Here is a 14,257-nt window from a genome sequence, read left to right on the forward strand (position 1 = left end):
GGTATGTACTCACTCATAAGTGGATACTAGATGTAAACCAAAGGATAACCAGACTACAGGCCTCAGCTCCAGAGAAGCTAGCTAACAAGGAGGACCCTAAGAAGGATGCATGGATCACCCTGGGAAGGGGAAATAGATGAGATCTTCTGAGTAAACTGGGTGTGAAGGGGGGTAATAGATGGTAGGGGATAGGGAATGAGAACATAAGGGAATGGGATGGTCGAGCTGGAACAGGGATGGAGTGGGAGAGCAATGAAAGAGATACCATGATAGAGGGAGACATCATGGGGATAGGGAGAAACCTGGTGCTAGGGAAATTCCCAGGAATCCATAAAAATGACTCCAGCTTAGACTACTAGCAATAGTCAAGAGGGTGCCTGAGCTGGCTTACCCAGGTAATCAGATCACTGAATACCCTGTCATCATAGAGCCTTCATCTAGTAACTGATGGAAGCAAATGCAGAAATGTACAGCCAAGTGCCAGATATTCAGTCGAAGAGAGAGAAGAGGGATTCTATGAGCAAGGGGCATCAAGATCATGATGGGAAAACTTACAGAGACAACCAAACCAAGCTATTGGGAACTCATGAACTTTAGAGGAGCCTACATGGGACTGGACTAGGCCCCCTGCCTAAATGAGATGGTTGTATAGCTTGATCTGCTTAAGGGCCTTTGGTGCATGAGCTGGCTTTTTTTAATGTACCAGGCTTTGCTGACTCCCCATGGGAGGCCTTACCTTTTCAGAGGAGGGAATAGCGTGTGGGTCGAGGAGGAAAGGATGGCAGGGGAGTGGGAAGAGGGAAGAGAAGGGGATCTGTGATTGGTGTGTAAAATTAATAAAAAAATTCTTAATTAAAAAAAAGAGTTCACACTGGGTGGTGGTGGTTCACACCTTTAATCCCAGCACTTGGGAGGCAGAGACAGGCAGATCTCTATGAGTTCGAGGCCAGCCTGTTCTACAGAGTGAGTTCCAGGATAAGCTCCAAAGCTACACAGAGAAACCCAATCCTTAACAACCAAAAAAAAATTCAAAGATTGATGACCTTTTCTGTGGAAGCTTGGAAAACAGGAATGCTGAAAATAAAGCAAATAATGGAGGCTTGGCTTGTGAAATTCCAGAGGGAAGTTTTAGAGTCTCTTAAAGACTAAAGATGAGAATTTGTGGTTATGGTTATATGGGGCTGAAGAATTAGCCATAATTAACAAGAGAACAGAGATAATGTTTTACTGGGACAATAGATGCTGGCCAACTGGAGGTAAGGAATTAGTGGTGATTAAGTAGAGACCAACATCCTTGAGGCAAAAATTCTGTGAGTTCAAGGCCACATTGGAAACAGCTAGGCATGGTGACACAGGCCTTTTATCCCAGAAAGCGAGCCTTAAATCCCAGGGAGTGATGGCAGAAAGTAGAAAGATACATAAGGTATGAAGACCAGAAACTAAAAGCATTTGGCTGGTTAAGCTTTTAGGCTCTGGAGCAGCACAGTTCAGCTGAGACTCATGTGGATGAGGACTCAGAAGTTTTCAGTCTGAGGAAATAAGACCAGCTGAGGAACTGGCAAAGTGAGGCAGCTGTAGCTTGTTCTGCTTCTCTGATCTTCCAGCACTCACCCCAATAACTGGTCTCAGGTTTGATCTTATTAATAAGAACTTTTAAGATTCCAACTACATCTGGTGCCCAACATGATGAGAATTCATTAAAAAAACCACTTGGCTTGGCAGTGGGTCTGGCTTCCCGCCTGGGCAGGCCCAGCTCCCTAGCTCAGGCCTAGCTCGGGCCTAGCTCGGGCCTAGCTCAGCTTAGGACTCAGGCCCAAACAACCTTAGCTACAAGTGGTTACCTCCGCAGCTGGAGTTACTTGCTTAAAAAGCCAATGCTAGGAACAACTCAGGCCTGCGGGAGCTACTGCTAATTGCAGTAGCTACATGCAACTGCAGATAGGCTGCTTTTGGTTGAAATGCCAGCGCATGTGGTCCATTGGAACTTAAAGAAGCCAGAGCCCAGGCTCGACTCGGCTCAAGTGGGAAAACGTGGTTGGATTGGAAAACGTGGTTGGATTCAAGCTTTTAGCCAGAATGTGGCTACGCTTTCTCTCTGGATTCCCACCTCGGACGCTAGGTAGCTGTTTTGAAATTCCCTCAGATTTCTACTGTTCTACGCAGAATTGGTGAGTCAATTATATCAGATATTTTAAAGGACACTATTTAAAAGAGAATTTTTTTCCATATTTAAAAAAAATGGGTTTTATGTGTACATTGGAAGAAAATTGGGCTTTGTTTGAAATTTTAGGCAGTCTGACAATGGAACAAGTATATGAGAAGATTAATGTTGATCGAATTATGTACATTATTATTCTTCTTATCCTTATTTTACAATTTAAAAAGACTGTCAATTTAAGTGCCAGGATAAAAATTTTAGAAAAACTTGTTAAACCTGTTAAAATGAATTATAGAGAAATTCAGATTCAGACAGAAGAAATTAACAGTGAAGTTGTTTCAGGTTTGGATTACAAGGTTACAGAAAGAAAGCCTGTTTTCACACAATCACACTTAATTTATCCAGTAACCATACAACAGCTACCTGGTCAAGTGAATATGCAAAATATTTGGACTCCAGTTGAAATGTCAGACTTACCAAGGTTTAAGGAGGCAATAGTATCTTATGGCATGCATTCCCCATATGTAAAGCAAATGTTAAACTCCTGATCAACTTATAATAGGATTATACCACAGGACTGGCAGGAGCTGGCACAGGCTGTTCTGGAACCCAGACAACAGCTCCAGTGGCAAATGTGGTTCAAAGAGGAAGCTAAAAACATAGCAAAACAATGTAGGGATAAAGGTATACAAGTCTTCCAGGACCAGCTTGTTGGAGAAGGCCAATATGCTGCAGCACAAACACATATGATATCCAAACCCTAATTCTATGTCGAATGGCAGCCTTGAATGCATGGGACAGAGTTGAGGAACCAGGAAAGAAAACTGAGTCATTTACAAAGGTTATACAGGACCCAAAAGAATCTTTCACAGGTTTCTTATAAAGACTGACTTCAGCAGTAAAGAGAATGGTCCCAAATTCAGAAGCCAGCCACATAATAACAGAATCTTTGGCTATTGAGAATGCAAATGCAACATGCAAGAGAATAATCAGGCTGTTAAAAGCAAGATCTGCACCCTTGGAAGATTGAATTAGAGACACAGTTAATGTTGAGACTCATGATCATGAATAATATGTGGGGAGAAGCAATTTTAAGAGGTTTGGGGAAGGTCAGATGTTTTGGATGTGGAAAGCAAGGACATTTGAAAAGGGGCTGTAAACAGGGCACTTCTAGAAACAATGTTTCTTCAAGGAACAATGGCCACAGAATGCCCCTTCCTTCTGGAGTATGTAGAAGGTCCACCAATGTAATACACCATATAAACAAACTCAAAGAAAAAAACCACATGATCATCTCACTAGATGCAGAAAAGGCATTTGACAAAATCCAACACCCTTTCATGATAAAGGTCTTGGAGCAATCAGGAATACAGGGAACATACTAAACATAATAAAGGCAAACTACAGCAAGCCAACAGCCAACATCAAATTAAATGGAGAGAAACTCAAAGCAATACCACTAAAATCAGGAACAAGGCAAGGCTGTCCCCTCTCCCCATACTTATTCAATATAGTACTTGAAGTTCTAGCCAGAGACATAAGACAACATAAGGAGATTAAGGGGATACAAATTGGAAAGGAAGAAGTCAAGCTTTCCCTATTTGCAGATGACATGATAGTATATATGAGTGACCCCAAAAATTCAGCCAAGGAACTGATACAGCTTATAAACACCTTCAGCAACACAGCAGGATACAAGATCAACTCAAAAAAATCAGTAGCCCTCCTATATGCAATAGACAAACAGTCTGAGAAGGAAATCAGACATACATTACCCTTTACAATAGCCACAAATGATATAAAATACTTTGGGGTTACTCTAACTAAGCATGTGAAGGACCTATATGATAAGAACTTTAAGTCCCTGAAAAAAGAAATTGAAGAAGATGTCATAAAATGGAAAGATCTCCCATGCTCATGGATAGGCAGGATTAACATAGTAAAAATGGCGATCTTACCAAAAGCAATCTACAGATTCAACACAATCCCCATCCAATTACCAACACAATTATTCACAGATCTGGAAAGAATAATACTCAACTTCATATGGAAAAACAAAAAACCCAGGATAGCCAAAAGAATCCTGTACAATAAAACAACCTCTGGAGGCATCACAATCCCCGACCTCAAGCTCTACTATAGAGCTACCATAATAAAAACAGCTTGGTACTGGCATAAAAACCAACATGTGGACCAATGGAATCAAATTGAAGACCCTGACATTAACCCGCACATCTATGAACATATAATTTTTGACAAAGAAGCCAAAACTGTACAATGGAAAAAAGAAAGCATCTTCAACAAATGGTGCTGGCATAACTGGATGTCAATGTGTAGAAGGCTGCAAATAGATCCATATCTGTCACCATGCACAAAACTTAAGTCCAAGTGGATCAATGACCTCAACATAAATCCATTTACTCTGAACCTGATAGAAGAAAAAGTAGGAAGTACTCTTGATTGCTTTGGCACCAGAGATCGCTTTCTAAATATAACACCAGAAGCACAGACACTGAGAGAAACAATCAATCAATGGGATCTGTTGAAACTGAGAAGCTTTTGTAGAGCAAAGGACACAGTCAACAAGACAAAGCGACAGCCTACAGAATGGGAAAATGTCTTCACCAACCCCACATCTGACAGAGGGCTGATATCCAGAATATATAAAAAACTCAAGAAATTAGACATCAAAATGCCCAACAGTTCAATTAAGAAATGGTCTATAGAACTAAACAGAGAATTCTTAACAGAGGAAGTTCAAATGGCTGAAAGACATTTAAGGAATTGCTCAACACCCCTAATTATCTGGGAAATGCAAATCAAAACGACTCTAAGATCAAAAACACAGAAGACAGCTTATGCTGGAGAGGATGTGGAGCAAGGGGAACTCTCCTCCACTGCTGGTGGGAATGCAAGCTTGTACAGCCACTTTGGAAAACAATATGGTGCTTCCTTAGAAAATTGGGAATCCATCTCCCCCAAGACCCAGCTGTAGCACTCTTGGGCATATATCCAAGGAATGCTCAATCATACCATAAGGGCATTTGCTCAGCTATGTTCATATCAGCATTGTTTGTAATAGCCAGAACCTGGAAACAACCTAGATGCCCTTCAACTGAAGAATGGATAAATAAAATATGGTACATATACACAATGGAGTATTACTCAGCAGAGAAAAACAATGACATCATGAGGTTTGCAGGCAAATGGATAGATCTAGAAAAAATCATCCTGAGTGAGGTAACCCAGACTCAGAAGGACAAACATGGTATGTGCTCACTCATAGGAAGATACTAGATGTAAAACAAAGATGACTAGACTGCTACACAACTCCAGGGAGGCTACATAGAAAACGGGACCCAAGAAAAGACCAGGGATCACCCAATGACAGAGAAATGGATGAGATCTGCATGAACAACCTGGATGACAGTGGGAGTAATGCAGGGCAAGATTTGAGGGAAAGAAAGCTTAGGGAAGCAGGAGATCCCAGCTGGATCAAGAACAGAAAAGGAGAACGAGGAATAACAGACCATGATAAATGAAGACCACATGAGAACAGGAATAGGCAGAGTGCTGGAGAGGTCCCCAGAAATCCACAATGATATATCCTCTGTAGACTGCTGGCAATGGTCGAGAGAAAGCCTGATCTGACCTAGTCTGGTGATCAGATGACTAAACACCCTAACAGTCATGCTGGAACTCTCATCCAATAACTGATGGAAGTGGATGCAGAGATCCTCGGCTGGGCCCCAGGTGGAGCTCCAGGTGTCCAACTGGCAAGAAAGAGGAGGGACTGTAAGAGTGTGAATTGTTGAATCCAAGATTGCAAAAAGCACAGGGACAAATAGCCAATTGAATGGAAGCCCATGAATTATGAACCAACAGCTGTGCAGCCCCCAGCTGGATCAGGCCCTCTGGATAAGTGAGACAATTGAATAGCTTGAACTGTTTGGGAGGCACCCAGGCTGTGGGACCAGAATCTGTCCTTAGTGCATGAGCTGGCTGTTTGGAACCTTGGGCTTACACAGGGACACACGCTCAGCCTGGAAGGAGGGGACTGGTCCTGCCTGTACTGAATCCACCCGGGTTAAATGAATCCCCAGGGGAGTCTTGGTCCTGGAGGACATGTGAAAGGAGGGGAGGGGCTGGGGGGAAGATGGCGGTGAGTGCAGGAGAGGGGAGGACAGGGGAACCCGTGGCTGATGTGTAAAATTAAACACATAATAATAATAATAAAAAGAAAAACAAAATAGACAATACAGGATCTGAGGAGATAGCTCAGCAGTTAAGAGTACTAATACTCATCCAGCGGTCCCAGGCTTGATTCCCAGCACCACATTGCAGCTCACAACCATCTGTAATGCCAGCTCCAGGAGATCTGATGCCCTTTCTGCCTTTTTGAGGCACCAGCAACACACATGGTGCACAGATATACATGCACTTTTAGCAATAGAATTTTAGGCTCTCTTCATGTTGCCAAGCCTCAATTTCTCTGCATCACTCCTTTAATCCTGGACCTCCTACTGCTAGTGAGGCTGCATCTTCACTAATGGCTTGTCCTGGCACTCACAGTGCTAAGCCTCAGCTGCTCTCCATCCCTTTATGTCTTCAAAACCAGTACCACCTGAGTGACTTTTGCTCTACCAAGTTCAGCTGTCAGCATGTTTTTTTTTTTGAGTGATATCCACAGCAGTACAGCTTGGTTGCCTGCAGAGCACAGATTCTGTGTGCTGTCAGAAACACTTCCCAGATTTTACCTCAGTGATGCTGGTCTCTTCCGAATCCCCACTAATTTCTCAGCTCCAGCTAACCATTATCAATTTCTCAGCAACACAAAGGTTTCACTTTAATGGTGCTGGTCTCTTGTTAATCATGGCTGACTATTCAGTCCTAGCTGACCAAAACCACAAATTCTTAATTCAAGATATGCAATGGCCCCGACAGAGTCTTTATGTGACTCTCAAACTTCCCTCTGGAACTTCACAAACCAGGACTCCATTCTCTGCATTTCTCTTAACATCCTCATCTCTTACTCCCATAGAACAGTTCACCAAGGTCTGAATGCTCAGCAGCTTTTCCATGCCAAAGTTCCAAAGTCCTTCCACAATCCTCCCCAAAATAACATGGTCATGCTTGTCACAGCCATATGCCACAATCCTGGTATCAATTTGTCTTAGTGTTACTATTGCTATATTGAAACACCATGACCAAAAACAACCTGGGGAAGAAACAATTTATTTGGCTTACACTTCTATATCATTGTTCATCATTGAAGGAAGTCAGTGCAGGAACTCAAGAGAGGAAATTGGAGTCAGGAGATGATGCAGAAGCCATGGAAGAGTGCTGCTTAATGACTTTCCCTTCATAGCTTGCTCAGCAGCCTTCTTTTCTTATAGAACCTGGAGCCACCAGCCCAGTGACAGCACCACCCACAATCGGCTGGGTTCTCCCCCATCAATCATTAATTAAGAAAATGCTCCACAGGGTTGCCCACAGCCCAGACTTATAGAGATATATTCTCAATTGAGGTTCCCTCCTCTCAGATGGCTATAGCTTGTGTCAAGTTGACATAAAACTAGCCAGCACAAGGTCAGAAATCAATGTAACAGAAAATAAGCAGGGGAACAACCCAATTAACAATAGTCTCAAAAATTACCCCGATGGGGGCTGAAGAGATGGTTCATCAGTTAAGAGCACTGGCTCCTCTTAAAGAGGACCTAGGTTTGGTTCCCAAATCCCATGTGGTGGCTCACAACTGACTGGAATTCCAGTCCTAGGGGATCCCTCTTCTGACCTCTGTGGGTGGATATTAGGCACTCAAGTGATGAACTGACATGCACACAGGCAAAACACTCATACACATAAAATGAATAAAGCCATAAATTTGTTTTAAAAAATTACCTTGGTATCAATCTAACTAAGGAAGTGGAAGACCTTTACAGCAAAATTTTAAAACACTGAAGAAATTAAAGAAGACATTAGAAGACAGAAAGACCTCCCATGCTCAAGGATCGGAAGAATTTGTATTATGAAAATGACCATCCTATCAAAAATAATGTACAGATTCAATGCAATTCCATCAGCATTGCAACTTCCTCCTTCATAGAAATATAAAAATAACTATCTTAAGTTCATATAGAAACAAAAAGGGTCCCAATAGTCAAAGAATCTCAAGCAAAAAGAATTCTTATTGTAGGAGGTACTACTATAGATGATTACAAGTTAAGCAGAGTGGTGGTGGTGCAGGCCTGTAATCCCAGCACTCGGGAGGCAGAGGCAGGCGGATCTTTGTGAATTTGAGGCCAGCCTGTACTACTGAGCAAGATCCAGGAAAGGCGCAAAGCTACACAGAGAAACCCTGTCTCGAAAAAACAAAAACAAACAAACAAACAAACAAAAAAACAGAAAAGAAACCCTGTCTCAAAGAAAAAAATAAAAAAAGAAACAAAAAGAAAAAATTACATACAATACATATGTGCTCTTTCTCTCCCTCCCTTCCCCCTTCTCCCTCCACTCCCCACACTACATTTTAATGCAGTTACCCTACACAGTGAAATAATATTTCCTGGGAGCTATAGTCTATCTAATAAAAACCCAAATATGTTAGTGGGTCAGGCAAAGGATATCTCCTTTCAAGTTGTTGGGAGGGGTCCAAGAGACACCCCAAAACAATATAGGCTATTGTCATTGCTCTTGCCTACCTGCCAAAATATGAAGATAACATCCTATTGTTGAAGACATCACACACTTTGGTCATGGAACTTGGAAGAATTGAGTTAGTACTAACCTAGAATCCCACTCCCTGAGGACTAGCACTCATAGTGTCAGAAGGTGCTATGAAAGCTACCAAGAAAGGAAAGTTATCCTCAGTCCTACCTAGTTGTAAAGCCCAAGAACAACAATAATGATGAAACCAGCAATATGCCTCAGTAATGAAATACTGGCACTTGTATCTTTGGGGTAACCAATAGCTGTCTAATTGGATCTAAAATCCATTCAGGGATGGGATGGCAATGGAGGGAACTCATTGCCTGGCATATAAACCTAGACAAGAACCTGTGGCTGAAGAGTTCATAGGCCGTATAAGAGAACCCATTACTACCCTATCATTAAAATAATATAGTTTCCACCTTCCACACTCATATTTTTACCATAGATAAGAACAGCTCTGATATCTCATCAAAGAAGCTTCCTTTTGAAATTGATGGAGTCTATTAGAGAGAGCCACAACTTGTCAAAATGCAGAGAATGGTAATCATGGGGACTCAGTCCCAAAAGAGACATCTATAACAAAGTGTCTATATACAGGGCTCAAGAAACATCATGCATGGAAAAGTGGGCAGAAAGACTGTAAGAGTCTAAGGACCAGAATGACTGCTTTTGATAGTGCCTTCTGGACAGAACAGGCATATTGTACCCATGAACTCATAAATTTGAGAGAAAATTGGTGGTTATATGAGAAAAGTTGGAATGGAATAAGGGGGTAAAATGATGCAAATAGAGTATACCCATGTATAAAATCTTCAAAATAAAAAAATATAAGACAAAGTTGAAAAAAGGAAAGAACTTCTCATAGGTATTGGAAAGCATAGCAAGATAAACAAAAAGAAACTAAGAAGAAACAATGTATTAAATACAAAAATAATGAAACATTTAAAATTAACTTAGAAATGTTAGATGTTGTGATGCACACCTGTTATTCTAGAACTTGGAAGGTAAAGACAGGAGGATCAGAAGTTCAAAGTCATCTTCATCTACATAGTAAGTTGGAAGCCAACATGGGCTATATGAGATCCTGTTTCAAACAAAATAAAACTTCCAGAATTCATTCTTTCAAAGGACCACCACCAACAACAAAACAAACTAATTTTTGGCAAGCTTATTCGCAGATAAATAGCAAAGACACAGGAATTTAAGGGCAGGCAACTATAGAGAATATAAAGAACTCATGAAAAAGCAAAACACTGTAGTAAAGCAATTGTAAAACTGAAAAAGCTGCCCACTGGAGTTTACTAACACTATCCTAAATCTCATTGTGACCAAATAGAATCATAAATGAGTATTGCCTAGTTTTTAAACAATAGATAATTCTATAGAAAATGCTGGAATACTCATTAATTTATATGATAGTCAATCAAACTTTAATACCAAAACTCAATAATGATGATAAAAATAAAAAGCTAGAGAGTTGAGTATGGTGATGCCATTATGATAGGCTACTGACACAGATGGAAATGAAGCTAAATAAATCCCTCTCTCTCATGCCATGCAAAATAAAATGTGAAGATAAACTGGAATCATAAATGTAAAATTCATACAACAAAATCTGGAAGAATATACATATAAACTTGAGATGTGGAAGACATTTTTAAACAACTAATCTATGGATGTGAAAAATGTATATTTGACTGTAAAAATTGTTTTGAAAATAGTTATAAACTAAGACAACAGATAAATAATCTTAGGAGAAACTGTAATATACATAAAGGATAATGAATACTTGTAATAAAAGTGTTTTATTTGGGAGGACCCCAAAGAAATATTGGTGAAGTATGTAAAAAGTAAAATCTAAAAAAAAAAAATCAACTCTGATAGACAAAATGCATTTTAAAAGATGCTCAATCTCAGCAGAAATAAAAATACTACAATTAATTATATAATATTATTCTATGCTTATAAGACAGACAAAAGTTAAACAATAACATAAGACATTTCTGATGCAAATGCAGAGGTAAGTATAATGTCACACTTTGAAGATAGAAATGTATGAAGAGTCTTAAACTTTCTAGAAATTGAAATTAAAACAGCTGGTTGTGGTGATGCACACCTTTAATCCCAGAATTTAGGAAGCAGAAGCAGGTGGATATTTATGAGTTCTAGGCCATCCTGGTCTACAAAGTGAGTTCCAGGCCAGCTGGAACTATATATAGAGAGACTCTGTCTCAAAAACAAAACAAAACAAAACAAAAACTAAAACATCTATTTCATTTGTGCACGATACCACCAGAGAATCTTCTAAAATAACAACAATGTGTCTGGGACTGTATCTCAGTGATAACGCACTCATGATTAAAATAGGAGGCCCTGAAGTCCACCCCAAGCACCAAAAAAGGAGTGAATGAATGAGTGAATGATTGACTATATCAGTACACTACAATATAGGATACAGCCCACCCCCCAAAATGGTAATGAGATGAATGTGTTTATTTGTATGACACAGCTCTTATACAGATATTAAAAAGAATGAGTAAGGTTGTGTCTATTGATGTGTAGAGAATTCTACAAGCTGTTAGTGAGTGAAGTATGTAAAGTATGTATAATATCCCAGTTTTATAAAATTAATAACGACCAAGCAAAACTCTGTGTGTGTGTGTGTGTGTGTGTGTGTGTGTGTGTGTGTGTGTGTTGAACAAGACTGGGTGATGTGGAAGAGGAATGAGGAAGTGAAACACAACCAAAAATACTTATGCAGTATTTATAATATAACTCTATGAAGCATTTACATTAGTATAATATATACATTGTGTTTAAATCTCTGTTCTCTCTTTTGGTATTTTGAGATAGGGTCACCAGTAGTTCAGGCTGGCCATGTATGTACTATGTAGCCAAACCTGGACTGAAAGCTTGATTTTTCTGCTTTCATATTCCTGTCTCTGTTTAAAACTTTATAGTACACATTTAAAGAAACACAATGAAAGCCTAGTGTGGTGGTGCATGCCCTTAATCCCAGCACTTAGAAGGCAGAGACAGGATGATCTCTGTGAGTTCAAGGCCAGCCTGGTCTACAAAGTGAGTTCCATGACAGTCAGTACAACAAAGTAAGACCCTGTTTCAAAACAAAACAAAAAACAAATAAAAATTACAAAATAAGCCAGGTGGTGGCGGCCCCCACCTTTAATCTCAGCACTCGGGAGGCAGAGGCAGGTGGATCTCTGTGAATTCAAGGCCAGCCTGGTCTATAAAGTGTGGTCCAGGACAGCCAGAGCTATTACACAGAAAATCCTTGCCTAGAAAAATAAAACAGCAAAACAAAACAAAACAAAAAAACCACAGTGAAATGTAAAATAACTAATTTCAGCATTCAACTTGGTAAGAAAAAGAATAACAAAGTGATCCAAATAAAATTAGAAAGAACTGATTAATGAAATTAAAAAGCAGAAACTGAAGTAATGAAAAAAATGATAAATCAACCCAAAAGATATTTATTGACAAAAACCAATAAAATCAGGAAATGTCCTGTAAGTATTATTTTTAAAAGGAGGGAGAGAAAAAGAGAGAAGGGCGTAGAGGGAAAGAAAGATTAAGAATGACAAAGGAGATATAAGTACAGACAGTACTTTAACAAAATCAGAGACTAGTATATAATTCAGTTTCAATACTTTATCAAATCAAGGTATAATAGATTTAAGAAGAGGGAAAACTGAAATAAGTCAATGACCACTATAATACTGAGGAGCTCATTTAATGGTCTAATCTCATGAGATAAACCAGAATCCCTTCCTAAAGATGAAAAGCTTCTAATGCCATGGCAAATATCATATAAAAAGTTTATCATATGCATACTCCTGAGAATTTCACTGTTTCAGTTCTTTCTATGGAAGGTTAGGTTAGGCCAAGGGAAATTCTACTCTTTCTCTCCCATGCTCCTTGCCTCTTCACTCTCCTTGTCTCTAAATCACAGTGGCAGCATGCAACAAAGAATCAATGAGCAAACAACAAAAATCAATGAAAAGCTTAGGTCCCTGAGAAGGAATGGCAAGCAGCATGGTACAAATAATCAGACTGCATGCACACCTTACCTGCAAATGTTTGAAGGATTTAACTATGAGTTATCCACCCTTGCCTAGTGTCTGCATCTTCTTCTAGTCAAAATCATATCCTCACAATGTTACACTCAACAGAGCATTTTTACCTTGTGTCCGTATGCAGCACATTGAGCAGGTCACTCTGCCTATAGTTCCAGTACAGTTCCACTGCACCTAGGTAATATCTTCTGGTGGCACTAGAGCAGAAATAGAAAGGGCTCAGAAAGATGCAAGTGAAAAGTGCTATTTGCATGGCTTTTATTACTAGAAAATGTTCAACTAGAGAAGTGAAAAATTAACTCTTCTCTAAAATATCTTTAGCTCTCGAGAAGAAAAAAATGTAAAATTTTTATGATTTAGTGAAACCTCCTAAATATTTTGCAGAGGATTTTATGGAAATGTATATTCTAAGAGTAACAGTCTCATTAGCACTAAGCAGAACTGAAAAGATTGCTTCCTTTTTAACAGTAGGAAACAGGCACAGGAAAAACTGGAACAGGAAAAGGGTGGCTGAGCTAAGGCTTAACCCATTCCCTGAGAGCACCCTCCCAAGTTTGAATACTTGAGAAAGGAACAGAATGCTGAAGAAGAGATTTCAATTGTATTCAGATTCCTAGACTGTTCTAAAAGTCTCTTCCTCAGTACCAGCAGCAAAGAAACTATAGATGGTGAAGATTCTGGAATCTGAATGAAATGTAAAAGCTTCTCTGTAGCAGCCCCCTTTGGGATACACCAGATCCCAGCCTGCTTTCCCCACAGAAATTCTCAAGCTGCCTATATGACCTAGAGACCCAGGTAAGATACTTTTGTCCTCTGTCCTGTTTGTTGTTGTTACTTTGTCAACTTAACATAAACTAGAGTTATTCGTGAAGATGAACATCAGTAGGAAAAAATGTCTCCATCAGGTGGTCTGTGGAAAGTCTGCTGGGCATTTTCTTATTTAATGATTAATATGGGAGGCCTCAGGTCTCCATAGGCAGAGCCACCCTTGGACAGGTGGTCCTGAGTTGTATAAGAAAGCAGCTGATCAAGCTATAAGGAGCAGTGTTCCTCCATGGTCTCTGCTTCAGTTCTTGCATCCAGGTTTCTGCCTTGCTTGAGTTTATGCCCTGACTTCCATCAGTGATGGTTTGTTATCTGGAAGTTTTATAAGCTAAAATAAACCCTGTCACCTCCAAAATAAACCCTGTCACCTCCACGTTGCTTTTGGTCATAGTATTTTATCACAGTAATAGAAACCTTAACTAAGACACCCTCCCTCTCCAAAAAGCTAGAAACAAACTTACCATATGAC

The 14,257-nt window shown here is 39.8% G+C and overlaps 1 protein-coding gene across 1 annotated transcript in view; it reads right to left on the minus strand.

Annotated features, from left to right (window-relative positions):
- Positions 1-13,254, minus strand: part of F8 (coagulation factor VIII) — a 186,458-nt gene extending 173,204 nt beyond the window's left edge. Inside the window, exon 1 of the mRNA XM_036175252.1 lies at positions 13,071-13,254. Within this exon, the coding sequence (XP_036031145.1) occupies positions 13,071-13,216 (146 nt within the window). The 5' untranslated portion in view covers positions 13,217-13,254. The remainder of the gene's footprint in view (positions 1-13,070) is intronic.
- Positions 13,255-14,257: the final 1,003 nt, after the last annotated feature.

Source organism: Onychomys torridus, chromosome X, assembly GCF_903995425.1.
Source record: "Onychomys torridus chromosome X, mOncTor1.1, whole genome shotgun sequence".
Taxonomy (NCBI): domain Eukaryota; kingdom Metazoa; phylum Chordata; class Mammalia; order Rodentia; family Cricetidae; genus Onychomys; species Onychomys torridus.